General features: G+C 43.7%; 8 protein-coding genes across 8 annotated transcripts; 3 read left to right on the top strand and 5 right to left on the bottom strand.

Annotated features, from left to right (window-relative positions):
• Positions 1-622: 622 nt before the first annotated feature.
• SAMD00019534_068330 (hypothetical protein) lies at positions 623-868 on the top strand (the record flags this gene model as incomplete). The annotated part of the gene is made up of 1 exon (XM_012897945.1): positions 623-868. A coding segment is annotated over one exon (246 nt), but the record flags the coding sequence as incomplete, so codon positions are not given.
• A 681-nt stretch (positions 869-1549) lies between these two features.
• Positions 1550-3273, bottom strand: SAMD00019534_068340 (hypothetical protein; the record flags this gene model as incomplete). Its single annotated transcript, XM_012897946.1, has 2 exons — positions 1550-1971; positions 2064-3273. 2 exons carry the CDS (start codon positions 3271-3273, stop codon positions 1550-1552), a joined length of 1632 nt encoding a protein of 543 aa, XP_012753400.1.
• Positions 3274-4561: 1288 nt separating this feature from the next.
• Positions 4562-6436, top strand: SAMD00019534_068350 (hypothetical protein; the record flags this gene model as incomplete). Its single annotated transcript, XM_012897947.1, has 8 exons — positions 4562-4762; positions 4837-4931; positions 5043-5058; positions 5145-5285; positions 5357-5662; positions 5767-6086; positions 6159-6293; positions 6379-6436. The coding sequence occupies 8 exons, from the start codon at positions 4562-4564 to the stop codon at positions 6434-6436; spliced, it is 1272 nt and encodes a 423-aa protein (XP_012753401.1).
• A 142-nt stretch (positions 6437-6578) lies between these two features.
• SAMD00019534_068360 (hypothetical protein) lies at positions 6579-7514 on the bottom strand (the record flags this gene model as incomplete). The annotated part of the gene is made up of 1 exon (XM_012897948.1): positions 6579-7514. One exon carries the CDS (start codon positions 7512-7514, stop codon positions 6579-6581), a length of 936 nt encoding a protein of 311 aa, XP_012753402.1.
• Positions 7515-8107: 593 nt separating this feature from the next.
• On the bottom strand, positions 8108-9109 carry SAMD00019534_068370 (hypothetical protein; the record flags this gene model as incomplete). Its single annotated transcript, XM_012897949.1, has 1 exon — positions 8108-9109. The coding sequence occupies one exon, from the start codon at positions 9107-9109 to the stop codon at positions 8108-8110; it is 1002 nt and encodes a 333-aa protein (XP_012753403.1).
• Positions 9110-9508: 399 nt separating this feature from the next.
• On the bottom strand, positions 9509-11182 carry SAMD00019534_068380 (hypothetical protein; the record flags this gene model as incomplete). The annotated part of the gene is made up of 1 exon (XM_012897950.1): positions 9509-11182. One exon carries the CDS (start codon positions 11180-11182, stop codon positions 9509-9511), a length of 1674 nt encoding a protein of 557 aa, XP_012753404.1.
• Positions 11183-12524: 1342 nt separating this feature from the next.
• On the top strand, positions 12525-12800 carry SAMD00019534_068390 (hypothetical protein; the record flags this gene model as incomplete). The annotated part of the gene is made up of 1 exon (XM_012897951.1): positions 12525-12800. One exon carries the CDS (start codon positions 12525-12527, stop codon positions 12798-12800), a length of 276 nt encoding a protein of 91 aa, XP_012753405.1.
• Positions 12801-13372: 572 nt separating this feature from the next.
• Positions 13373-13975, bottom strand: SAMD00019534_068400 (hypothetical protein; the record flags this gene model as incomplete). Its single annotated transcript, XM_012897952.1, has 1 exon — positions 13373-13975. The coding sequence occupies one exon, from the start codon at positions 13973-13975 to the stop codon at positions 13373-13375; it is 603 nt and encodes a 200-aa protein (XP_012753406.1).
• Between the last annotated feature and the right edge of the window lie 182 nt (positions 13976-14157).

Below are 14157 nucleotides of genomic sequence, written 5' to 3' on the forward strand. Positions count from 1 at the left end.
AGAGTGCACTTCAGCAACCCACACTCTCGAGTTGTTTGTGTGTTTGAATTGGGAACAAAGTGATAAAAAAGCTGAAATATTAACAAAATGACTCATTGTTATCCCTGGTCATCGTCCAATCAATTAATGTCAATGTATTACCATTGGTATAATCAACACACGAGTTATCAATGTACTTGTATCTTTCTTTGTTTTATCTAAAATGACGTGTCTGTTGTTGAGCCTCACTTCGATGTACTCTCAATCCAACAACAAAAGGAGGGCTCTTGATCATGTCCAAAACAGATTCTTTTTCCCTTTTCGTTGCCACACTTTCTTCTCGAGATGAATCCAACTTGAATGACACGTGAAGACTCGTCATAAGGTTAGAGGACCAAGATAATAGATAGCATTAGCAACCAATCATATCATACACAAGTGAGATAGTTAGCATTATTGTATTGTACATCGACATCGTGCAATTGATATATATATATACACAAATACACATCATTGTAAGTACTTACCCTAATCAATCTAACAAGTGATGTATACATTGACGAATGGATGGTCTAACAATCAATCAATCAATCCAGCTCATACATTAATCTAGATAGATACATTGTACATTGATAGATATAAGATGACTACACAGAGACAGATGATATTGCAGCTTTATAGGAATATGTGTAGAGAGGCTAATAAGTTCTCAAGTTACAACTTTAGAGAGTACTCCAAGCGTAGGATAGCAGGAGGATTCAGAGAGAACAAGAACGCTACACCAGATCAGACCCAATCACTCATCACTCAATCAATGAATGATTTCGAGATGCTAAAGAGACAGACTACAATCAACTCATTATACGCTCATAGAAAGATCGTTATTGAGTAGATCATATCGACGCGATTCATGAATAAACAGATAGAGATAGAGCGCTCTTTATCTGGAGTAGCATAAAAAGGATCATTTGGTTGATGTTCACGTTGGTAGTGTCGTCACTACTGCGGTGGTGGCTTCCGCTCTTTATTGCTATCTTTGTGGCGTTGCAAGTCGCTACAAGTGCAATGCGACGCACATGTTCTTGGTCAAGAGGTTGGACAAAAAAGATAATATAATATAATAGATGGGATGGATGGATGGTATGATGGATGGGATGGTTGGATGTWATGTTGTTACAAGTATGGATGATTGGATGATTGATTGATTGATTGCGCCACACCTTTTGACTTGGTCATCCAAGGACCACTAGTCGTCAATTCTGGGTGATGACGGACGCATGCGGACCACCCCGCACTGTCCTTGTATGAGGTTGGTTGTGGACAGTCGCATGCGACCAAGACTCCAATATTGCAGGACTGGGTGAGGGAGGGAGTCTAGGCCTGGACGTCTTTGCTCAAAAGACAAGCTTGCCACTCCATCTGGAATGGTTCCATGTTAGGGTTGATTGAGTTGATTGATTGGTTGACTGTGATTGAAAGGATGGATGGATGGATGGATGGCTGCGCTTGGTTGTATGATTGATTGATGTATGAGTGTATGAATGAATGAAGGATGTTGCCTGGACATATCTTAGAATCCAGAGTTCATCAGTGAATTGGTGAGGAAGATCTTCTTGAGGATGTTCTCCATGTTGTCTCTGGTGTCAGCCTTGCGGATGAACTGATGTTTCAGCAGCTGATCGGCGGTGGCGCGCTCCTCCGGATCAGGTCTCAGACACTGCGCCAAAAAGTCCTTGAATGTGTCGGACCAGATGTGTGGCTCATCGAATCCCGCCGCGCCCTCTGTCGCCACTGTGAACATGGCCTTGACGGCTGACTCCATCATTGGAGGTCGTTGATTGGCCATCTCCAGCAATGATATCGCAAAACTCCAAATGTCCACCGGTGTACTATGCGGCTTGCCCAATATCATCTCTGGCGCCATCCAAAATGGTGAGCCAACCATGTGGCAAGGGCTTCCGCTTGACACATCCTCGCATAATCCAAAGTCAACTATAATAGTTTGATTGTTTGATTGTGATTGAGTGAGTGATGGAATGATCCCAATGTGGGTCTGGGGACTCGCGGACCATTGACAAACTTACTCAATTTAACTTTGCCCTCGACGGACATCATGATGTTTGCACTCTTGAGGTCGCGATGTACCATGCCATTGGTGTGTAGATAGTGTAGACCTTTGAGCAACTCTTTGGCAACGTAGGCCAGGTTGTTTTCGTTGAATTTCCATGCCTTGGCAGCCTCCTCAAACGTGCCACCCTCCATAAACTCCATGATCAGCCACATGTTTTGATCCTTGTCCAGATGACACGTGATCAGCTTGACGATATTGGGATGATTGCACTTGGACAGAATGGATGCCTCGCGGAAGTTCTGTGTGATCTGTCGCTTGGTGACGTGCGGCATCTTCTTGATCGCCACCATCTTCTTCTCCTTGGTGGAACGTGCAAAGTACACCGTGCCAAAACCGCCCTTGCCGATCTGGTCCGGGTCCTTGTACAGCTTCTTGAGCTGGGCATGCTCGACGGGCGCCAGCAGCGTGTCGCCGTCGTTGAAGCGTTCCGACGAGAACTTCTTGCGCGGCTCCTTGGGCGGCTCGCCCTCGATCCTGATTATCTTGCCCGTCCTAAAGTGCAGCACGTACAGCAGCACCTGCAGATTGTTTCGCAGCTTTTCCTCGGGCAGGCCCGACATCTTGATCAGCTTGAGGCAGTCGTCGGGCAGGTCCTCCAGGCCCTTGATATATAAAATCTCGCGTTCTGGCGCGCGCTCCACGCCGCCCTCCTCCTTCTTCTCCGAGTTCTCCACCTTGTTTGGCTGCTGTTGTGAGTTGCCCGCTGCTGCCTGTGTCGAGCGCTTGTCATTGTTGTTGACGCCCGTCGTGTTGACCACAGTCGAGTCCTTGCGTCCTGATGATGACACCAAGTTTAGCAGGCCCTGTATCGCTGGTTTGAGTTTTGTCGAAGCAGTTCTCTTTGTTGGCGTGGTCTCTGGGCTCTTGCTACTTGTTGTCAATCCAGTGTTTGTGGTGGCATGTTGTGTGTGGCTGGCGGCAGTACTAACACTGCTGCTACTACTATGACTGTTGTTTGGATTGTTGTTGTTTGGATTGTTCAGCTGTTCTATCAAGTCTGGATCATCGCAAAAGGCCAGGAAACCCTGCGGACCAGGTTCCTCAATAGGGTTGATATCTGTTATTATCTGATCTGCATTGTCCTCATCAGATGGCTGAACACCCTGTGTCAAGAAGAAGTGACTCTTATAGGCATCCTTTGCCTTTTTCAATATATTCTTCATCTTGTCTCTCTCTTATATATCTATGTTTGTTTCAAATAAATAATACAATGTTGTTGGTTCGATTGGCGACTGTGACGTTTGAGTATGCGTGAACGTTGATGTTAGTCCATGGTGGTCCAAGGGTCCTTTGACAGGACCTTCCAGAGAGGTTGTCCGACTTACAATCTAATGTCTTGTTTGATCGTGTTATAGTTGGCACCTATCCATTTAGAATGTAATATTGATCGTCTTTTATGAGTGTGTGTGTGTGTGTGTGTGTGCGTATGTGTGAGTGTGGACGTCTGTTCGTTTGTGATTGATTGATTATGTGTGTGAATGAATGAAAGGGTGTGATTGATTGATTGATATATATATGTGTGTGTGAATGTTTGACGTAAATGTCTTTGATCGAATGGACAACTTGGACCAGTCTAACTAACTAAACCAAAGGTGAGCCAAACGGGAATTCTTTGCCTTCAACGACGCTCACAACAAACAAGATCCTGATCGACGCAGACACACACACATACAAACACTGCACGTAACCCAAAGCCAAAAGGTCGATATTATTATCTGTGTGATGTTTTAAAAACGCGTGTGATCATTTATTTTTAATTATAATTAATTTATTAAAGAGTGATCGGTTGGTTTTTTAGAGTCGATGAGATATGTGTTGTGAGCTGGCAAAAATCATCCCAGATGTTTTTTATAATCGTTCATGGGGATTCAATCCAAGTTATTGTGTAAGATGAACAAAGTTATATTGATTGATTGGTTGATTGATTAATTCTTTAATAGATATTGATTGATTGATTGATTGATTTGTAACATATAATCAATTTGATACAAATAATAATAATCATCAAGTTATAAATAGTAGTCGGACTCGGCAACAGTGTGCGACCCTGGCATTCAGTGAAAAACCATCGATGTTGACCTCATCACCCTTCGTTCATTCACACCCAAACTAACTACTTTTACATTGCTCACAACGTATGGGGGGTCGAATATGATATGAAAGGATAAGGTGGGGGTTGGTGATGTTGTCGATAGATGGATTGAATTGATGGATGAATGAATGGGAGGTTGGTTTAGTTGAGGTTGCACCAACTTACTTTACTTATTTATTTGCCTACCTTCATACCTTCCTACTTCTTTCAAAGCATGAACGAAAGAGTTAGGTGATAGTCATAATCATACCAATCAACAACATCAACAACTAACTTGTAGTACTATACTTATAAATATATATTTACTTCATTGTAATAATAATAATAATAGATTGATTAGAAAGAAGAACAATAACAACATGTATTTTAGACAACAACAACAACAACATATATTGTTGTGCTTGGGATTGGTGTTGGTAACACTGTTGTCAATAGCAACAACACCAACTGATGCAACATATCAAGCACCTTATGTCGTCACCATGTCAGATGGTCTAGCAGGTCTTGCAATGTTTGGTTTCCAAAAGAATGGTTACTTTGACTTTAACTATCAACTACATGTAGGTATCATTGTCATCGCACGAACAACAACAGCAACATACTAACATTCATTCATTCATCATCACTATGAAAGGACAATGAGGTTAGCAATGGAACATTATTGTTGGTTTGCACATGGGATGAGTATAATAACTTGGACGATGATTCATATTGTCATAATATTGAACAGTATGTTATGTGTCAACAGAACTACTCAATTGATCAATACACTGGATCAGTTCAAGGTTCAATAGCAACAGATGATTATTATTACTTTATACTAGGTCAATGCGCAAACAGCACTCTACGATACACTGTATGTTGTGTTGTTGATGCTCATCACCATCACTCATTCATTCATTCACTGACTCAATGCCTCACTCATTCAATCAAACATGATAGGTATCATATGCATTTTATCAACCGGATGGCAAAGAACTCTCATATGAATACTTGGCATTCCCCATCACCTTCCTCATATTCGCGATCATATGGTTGGTGTTGACATTGCTCTGGTGTGTCAACTGGGTAATGAACAGAAAGGTATGATGACGATGTTGATCAGACGTACAGCCGCGGACAATATGAACTAACATCAACAATGACAACAACAGCAAAACGTCAGACTACATAAGCTGATAACATTGTTCCCATTCTCAAAGTTGGCAATGGTAACATACTTCTGTGGATTCTATTTCTACTTGCAGAACTATGGTGCAGTTGGACTGGGAGTCTACGTGTTCTTCTGGCTCTTTTACATTATCTTTAGAATAGTGGCTGTTGTTGTATTACTTACCATTGCCACTGGATGGGGTATACTACCAGGTCGTTACAACAATCTCTACAAGTCACTCTGCGTCATTGTCCTCCTACTTGTCATTGCCATCGTATTGGGCGCAATATTTGGACGATTCTTTGCTGTAAGTATCCCCCATTCAATCGATCAATCCGATCAATCAATCATCTTACTGACTCCAACTCAAATGGAACTATTCCCCATCATCCAATCAATCAAACAAAATAGTTCCTCCAGTATATCATTTATATTCCAATATTGATCATTATCTTTATCAAGTCTGATCAGAACATTAGGATTATAAGGGCTACACTACTTGATGCTCAAACATCAAGTCAAATGCAACCAATCGATCAACAGCAACAACAACAGCAACATGCACCAAATGGTGCATTCTCAATTGAGGAGAATGAGCAACAACATCAGGCACCATTGCCACCACCTCAATCAGCGGACAACTCTGTCCAGCCCAACTCTGTTGAGCAAGCCAGGGACAAGGACAAGGCACTCAAGCTATCCCAACTCGAGAAGAAGCTGCGAATGTTCACGTATGTTATGTCCCCTTTATACCAATCCATTCACTCTCATATTGACCTCCTTCCCCTCCTTCTCCCCTCCAGCGCATTCAAATGGATTATGCTTGGCTACTTGGTATCCGAGATTGTTATCGAGTTCTTAAAGGCAGCGATATACTTTGTATGGCTGTGGACCTTCCTGGACCTCCTGATCGATCTTACAATCTTTGTTTGCATAGGGTATGTGACTTTGACAACACAGTGACATGGATGGCATCACCTTGAGCTCGACACTAACCATCCTTACCTCCACCCAATACAACAGATTAACATTCAGACTTAGGAAGGAGAAGTTATACTATGAGTTTGTCGATGAGGAATAGGTACTTAAGTAGCGGCGACGACGGCAGGGCGACAGCGAACGCGATGCTCGATCTCAAAATGTACATAAAGATATTGCTTAGTTTATTTGCACATATTGATTGATTGTCGACAGATTGATTGGATTTATGGACCACTCAGTGATTAGAGATTCAGGAGTCTCTCCCTGATGTCTTGGTATGGCTCACCTTTCCATGCAGTGGCTTGCAGGAATTGCTCCCATGTTCCGGTTGGGGCATTGAGCGATGTGGCAAACTCAGTGGTGGCATCCTTGGCAGCGCGTGGATTGTTGACACCATTGGTCCAGACGTCATAGATTACATTGCCAACGTATTTGGTCATATCGTTAAGACTGAATCCACTGTTGATATAGTCCTCGCGTGATTGATACTTGTACGCTGCCTTGATACCAGTGACGCGCTCAAATGTCTCGGCCACCTGCGCACCAGTGATGAACTCCGAGACAACAGGAACAGACTGACGATTGTAACGAGTTGGCTCGGCCAAGAATCTCTCGACGACCTTGCCAGTGATGGTGTATGGGTTGACGTAGGGGATGGCCTTGTCAGCGGGGAATGGCTGTGCGAACAACATTGATCCGTCTTCCTGGGGCACGGGTCTGCTGAACTCAATTAGGTTGGAGAAGAAGAATGAGAGGTAGAATGTGTTGACAAAGGGGATGGGGAGGGCATCGATGTATTCCTGAACCTTGGGGGCGACGGGCGAGTCGGTGGATGAGTAGATGATCTGCTGGAGGCCGGCCTGGACAGCGGCATCGGCTTGGGTCTTGACAGAGTTGAACTCCTTGTTGTTGGCATCTGGATCGACTGGACTGATGAGTGGACGAACGATGAATGCTGCATGTGCACCATTGTAAGCCTTCAACAAATCATCAGCATTCAAAAAGTCTGCTTGAATCAGTTCAACTCCACGTTGTTTCCATCCTTGTGCTTGGGCCGAGTCCAATGGTCTTGAGGTCAAAGCTCTAACATGATACTTATTGCTCTCCAACAAAGTGTTCAAAATGCTTGTGCCTTGTTTGCTAAAGGCCTGTGATACAACTACGATTGGCTTGGACATTATTAATTAATTATTTAATATTTGATTGAATAATTGAATGATTGATTGAGTATGTTTGAAAGATTATGTTTGCTTGGATTGATTGTTGGATGTTTGTAAATTGAAGGACGGTTTGTTGAAGGTATTTATAATCAAAAATGGAAATAGTTTATATTAAACGAGTGAAGGTCATATTGAAGAATCATGATTCATCAAGGGGTTAGATCATAAACCACCAGCAATGATCAATCGGGTTATTTCAAGATATGACTTGTCCTTGTTTTGGATCAAGGAACACACCCCAACAAGAGACATCAAATCAATCAATAACCCCACCCACCCACACAGAGATCCTTTGACGAATGATCAAAACACGAACCACCAGATGACTCATTGACAAAGGGTCGCATCTTTGATTATCAGGAATCATATATTACACTTAAGATCAATCAGATAACACCCCAAGTTATTACTTTATTTACAAACATAGAACAAATCGGTACATTCATTGATGACTGTAGCTTTTACAACAATTGATTAGGTGTATGATTGTTGATCAAATGCATCATTCACTCGTCAATCAAGTCAACATAGACATGGACAGAGACAGGTACTTAGTTGCTTGGAAGACCAAAGATGAATGCGAGTAACACCATGATAATGAGGTTGAAATCCATCATAACGAGTTGGCCACACTCATTCTTGGGAGGATCAGTGGATGTTGCAGTTGTGGTCGATGATGAGGTGGTGGATGTTGTGGCAACTGTACCGGTTGTAGTGGTGGTCGTTGTATTGGTCGAGATGGTATCATTGGATGGACATCCACCAGATGCTATGGTAAGGTTACGAATCACCTCTGGACATTGTCTCATGAAGCATGACTTGGGCACAGCAGGATTGCTCACAGCTGGACATTGGAAGTCTATCTGGCACTGCTGGAGATTGGACAGACTGGTCTTGACGGCCGACGAGTTGACTCGGGTGCATATCTCAAGGGCAAACTCCACACAAGTGTTGTTGAGCGCGCAGGTCAGGTTGGCCGAAACATCACATCCGTATGTGTTGTCCATCGAGCAACTGCCTCCCTTTTGCACTCCGTATGGCACGGAGCAGCGACCGGAAGCGTCAACACTGGGCTTGGAGCAGGTTGAGAACATTCTACACTGGTCCGAGGTCGTGCACTGCTTGGTGTTGCTCACGGCCAACACACAGTTGTTGCTCTGGCAGGTCTCGTTGTGGCGGCATACAAAGCTGGACGAGCAGGATGGGTAGTTGGCGTTGGTACAGATGTTGGCGCGACACTCTAGGCCAGAGTTGCATTGGAGGGTGGTCTCACAGACCTCGTCCACGCCCAAGTACGCGGCTGCTTGGCAAGTGCTGTTGATACACTGGTAGGAGTTGAGGCAGGGTGTGATGAAGGTGCATGGGCCACCTGGTGCCACCTTGAGTACACAAACACTGGAAGTAGGATTGCAGTAGGCATTATCCGGACATGAAGCATCAGCCAGCGAACACTTATCACCAATGTTCAAACATTTGTTTATACATATAGCCAGTGTTGATCCATTCAAGATGATTGAGATCAAACATAATGTTAATGCGATCTTTAAAAACATAGTTATATTAGTGATGGAGATAGTAAGAGATAGATAGAGATAGAGATGAAGAGTTGTAAAGAGATAAATGGAGTAAGTGGATAATGATGTTACATTTGAGTGTCTTAATATAGTGAGTCGACTCTGCCTCATCCATCACTTCGCTTCACTTAATGCGTTGACAGGTCTGATTGATTGATTGATTGATGGTGGAGGCAACATCTTAGTGAGTGTATCCAAGGGTATTCTTGATGACTTTGAAGGGATACATTGACCATGAGTGTGCGGAAGCGATGGTACTGCTGGGTGATCGGTCATTCCAGGTCCAGGGGTTTCCAGTCAAGCTGGAAATCACCCACCACACACGACATCAGAGCCTCGAGTGATGGGTGATGGGTGACATCCATTCATTCATTCATCTTATAATCGTCTGAATTGACAGTGTGAGATAGGTGATGGATTGTCTAATGTCATATCGTTGTATAATGCGATGAGCATCTCACCAGGGTTGATGAATCGAATGAGGTAGTGGATGCGAGGACGACGTACATAATACTGGCGGAAGTTGTATGTGGCAACATTGGGCAATTGACTATAGATTGCACGTTGTAGTTTGTCAAATACTGCCTGTGCACCATACATCTCTGCACACAACATTGGTATCCTGGCATTGGATAATAATGTTATAGGTCCATCATCAGTATACTCTTGTTCAATTATAGTTGTGACGATCAATCGTTGGAATGATTCCATTGAGAGCAGGTTCACATATTGTCCTTGGCGCCGAAGATCCATGATCCTGAGTGTGTTGAGCGTGCTTGGGAACACGACCTTGTCGGGTGTCTGCTGGAAGTATCTTCCTAAGCGCAGCTCAAAGAGTCGCACTGGCAACACGCCCTTGGGCAACGCTTGATCAAACTCGCTTCCAAACAACAGTGTGTCCAGTGATGATGGTAGCTCGCCCGGTTGCAAGGGCTGGTTGAACTCTCCCAGCTCGAGGAATTGCAGTCCTTGTGGCAACACTCCAAGATCAAACGGATGATTGTACTGGCCTGCCAACGACAGACTTGTGAGAGAGGACGGTAGCACTCCAGGGACAAGACGTTGAACGAACGAGTGGTTCAAAGTGAGCGTGGCCAGTGTTGAGGGGAGCGAGCCTGGCTCAAAGGCCGCGTTGAACCTGAAGCCTGTGACCAGCTGTGTGAGTGAGCTGGGCAGGATGCCTGGGTCCAGGGTCAAGTTAAAGCTGTAGCCAAGAGTGAGTGAGCGAAGGGACGCTGGTAGCGAGCCCGGAAACAACTGTTTCATGTGATCAAAAGCGAAGCTGCATTGAATGAGTGACGGCGGGAGCACGCCAGGATAGAGTACCTGATCGAATCGGCTTCCAAAGTATACGCTGGTCAGTGATTGGGGGAGGGCGCCAGGGACCAAGGTCTGATTGAATCGGCCTCCAAATACAAGGATCATGAGTGATGCGGGCAGCAGTCCAGGCACGATTGGGTGATTGAACTTCTCGCTGAGGTCCAGACTGGTGAGACTTGGTGGCAACACATCATGTTGAATGGGCTGATTAAACTCTTCACCAAGGCTTAGTGATCGGAGTGAGGCCGGGAGGACATTGACTCCAAGAGGTTGATTGAATGTGGCGCCAAGTTGGAGGGTGGTCAGCGCAGGTGGGAGTGCCCCGGCTTCGATTGGCATGTTGAATCCCTGACTCATACTAAAGAATAGGAGTGAGGCGGGCAGGGCACCAGGTGGTATTGGTCTGTTATACAACCGACCTATCTTCAATCGTTTGAGTGATGGAGGCATGCAATCCAAGTGTATCGTATCATTGAATGTGTCTGTGAATGTGAGATCTGTGACTGATGCTGGGATTGAACCAGGGTTGATGGGGTTTGCTGTCATCCTTGTAGGTGGTGCATCATCTTCATCTCCTTGTTGTTGCTTGGTTGTAGACAACCTTGGTACCATTGTCAACTTGTCATAGATGACAAAGTATCGTTTGGCCACCAAGCCAAGACAGAACAAGTCAAGTTCATTATTCAAATGACTAGCTATTGTTGTTATAACAATGCTTGGTAATGTATCCATGTTATATATCTATATAAATGATTGATTGATGGGTGTGTGAATGAATGAGTGATTGATGATCACGTGATCACTTTTGATCACTTTGATTTTATTTCAGTTTGAATATGACTGTTCCGATCTCCGGCTTGGCGGTTGGAGTAGTAGAACAACTCGTTGAGAACAAGTAGTTGGTAGGGGAAGGTATTGAGGAAGAAGTATTCGGTTCCATGGTAGCAGTGATAGATGAACATTGGATGATTTGGTATACCACAGAGCACACCACCATCAGTAAGTACAGCAGTGAGACAGTAGATCAGTTGACATCCAGCCAGGAGCAAGTGAGCGAGTCTTAATTCCTTCCTCTGATAGGATATGTTGATACGGTGTGTAAGCAATGGTGCCAGCTCCCTTTGGTTCGCAGAGTTGGCTGGCCAACCGATTGTCAGTGTATTTGAGATCTTGATACTAAGTCGATAACAGAAGAGTAGACAATAGAATGCCAGGACAATGGATATCACTCTTTCTAGGTATAGTAGGCAGAGTCCAAGCAAATCACTGATTGTTGTTCGTTCTGGAAGTGAGTCTCTGTCAAGCAAGTAGTCGAGCAGGGAAGATGGGGGCACATAGGTAAGGTATTCTCTGAACTGCTCGTTGTAGCTGATGATATAGTTTCTCCATGTCAGCACTGAGGCCAACAAAATTAAACAGTTAGTAATTCTTGAAATTATATATATAGTCTTCAATCACTTTGGTCCAAAGTGATACTCATACCTTTTCCTATCATGTTAATTAATGGTCGCCAAAACCTTTTAATAAACACCAATCTTTATTGTGAACATGTATCAGTAGTTCAACAGGCACTCGTCAGTCAACAGGCACTATTCATTCAATAGGCACCAGAAGTTCAAACAATGTGATATTATATGCTTCGTTGATTGGTTGTTTGGATGAATGATCTTGTGATGTCATTTTATTGATGATTGGGACTGTTGATTCCAACAGCACCATGATAGATAGTGTACTGGGACTTCATAGGGAACTCCTTCCACTCTCCTCTCCATATGCGCAAACTTTTCCACTCTATTTGATCACTATTGTCAAAGTGGAACACATATTGAACTTTTTCATGTCCTCCAATGAGCCATATCTTGAATCCTTCGTGATATCCAAACACCATCGAAATCCCTTTGCAACCATGATTTAGATTAGGTGATGGGATTCACGTCAATTTCCACCTAAAGATGGATATGCGATAGAAGAACGACTCTGTGATTATGTAGATGAATTCAAAGTTGTCGAAGCAGCAGGCTTCAAGTTTAAATCCTATGTTCGCAGGGAAATTGTAGACGATCTTGGTGTCCTTATGCTTGACACTGAATGCCTCAATGAGGTTCTCACCTCCGCCAACAATGTAGATCGTGCCATCTTTGTGGAAGCAATAGATATTGCCTCTGCCTCCTTGGAATGTGCCAATATCTATATAACGACCATCGTGAACGTCAAGCTGGATGATTCTGGTTCCTCCAAGCAGATAGATGTATCTTTTACCGTCGAAGCAACATGCCACGCTTGTAAATCCTTGCTTGAATCCGGCATAGAGTTCCCATGTACCACTCTGGATGCTATAGCGTTCGTATGAGCTGTCGCGGTGGTTGCCACAAAAGATATATATATATGCTCCAGTTGACACCACTGATGAAGATAGGTGAGGTCGTTCGATATGTGTTTGCACGATTGGGCGCCACTCTCCTTTCGACAAATCATATAACTCCACATCTCTAAACCCTGGATTTAGAGATGTGTCAGATGGCATCTTTCCATTTATACAATATATCTGATTGATAGTATTATTTGGAATGTGTGTGCAGTAGGAATGGGAATCGGTTAGACGGAAGCTATGATCAATCGCCTGAGTAGACATGAATTGATTGCACTCCAAAAAGATGGACCTCGTGATGATATTCTTGAATTCATTATTTAAGCCCGATGAGTTGGTTGCTGCTAAGGTTCTGCAGGGGATAGTCAAGGTTACGCAGAGAATTCATTTTTCAGCGGTCTCAATCCTTGGGTTCGAGCTGGTTCGACCCTGGACAACCCTTGGAACAGCAAGGGGAACCCTTTCAAACCTTATCTGATGTTAATTAAATATTTATATTTTTATTGTTGTTGTTGTAGTTGTTGTTGTGGTTGTTGTTGTTGTTGTATGATAAATTAGACCTTAAAGAAATCGTCGTCTCGTCCAAAGGAGTGGAACATATTGGTCAAATATGCGATAATTGTCCAGAGTGCGTTGTGTCGTTGAATGTTGTCAGAAAGGTCGCCAAGTGATCTGATTGTGTCTGACAATATGTTCCATTTCTTCATCTCTCCAAAGACATTCTCAATGATGATCCTCACCTTCTTGATTCGATTGCTCTCATCTTTCTCTCTCAGGATACGCTCGGCATCGAATCCTTCTTTGGTGACCTTGGCTTCCAATGCCTTCAACTTCTTAGATACCTTGGTCGCCTCCTTTCCTTGACGCAGGCGATGCTCATCGAGCGTGCGTTTTCTGATCATCTTGTCTGTGTACTCCATATGATCGATCAATGAAGCCGACTTGATCTTGGGGGTGATGGTGTTGGTGTAGTACTTCTGACCTCCTTTGAATCCTTTGTCACCGAGAATGACAATATCTTCATCGAACAGAGCCTGTAGTCTAGGTGCAGCATCCTTGTAGAGCGAGACGTCAGGCTGGGCGCCTCCCTCTGTCTTACCTACATACACGATCTTGCCACGTATATCGCAAATGACCAACACTGCCAAAGAATACATTGATTTCTTGCCAGAATAAACAAGATCCTTGATCGTCTTGTGTGGCGGCACTTGAATCCTCTGCTCTGACCCGTCCACAAAGAAAAGAAAAAAAAAAAAAAAAAAAAATAAAAAAAAAAATAAAAAAAAGTCTCGAAGCTCTCCATTGTGAACCACATCCTGGAAGTACCCATGGCAGTACG

The sequence above is a fragment of the Acytostelium subglobosum genome, assembly GCF_000787575.1.
Source record: "Acytostelium subglobosum LB1 DNA, scaffold: scaffold13, whole genome shotgun sequence".
NCBI classification, from domain to species: domain Eukaryota; phylum Evosea; class Eumycetozoa; order Acytosteliales; family Acytosteliaceae; genus Acytostelium; species Acytostelium subglobosum.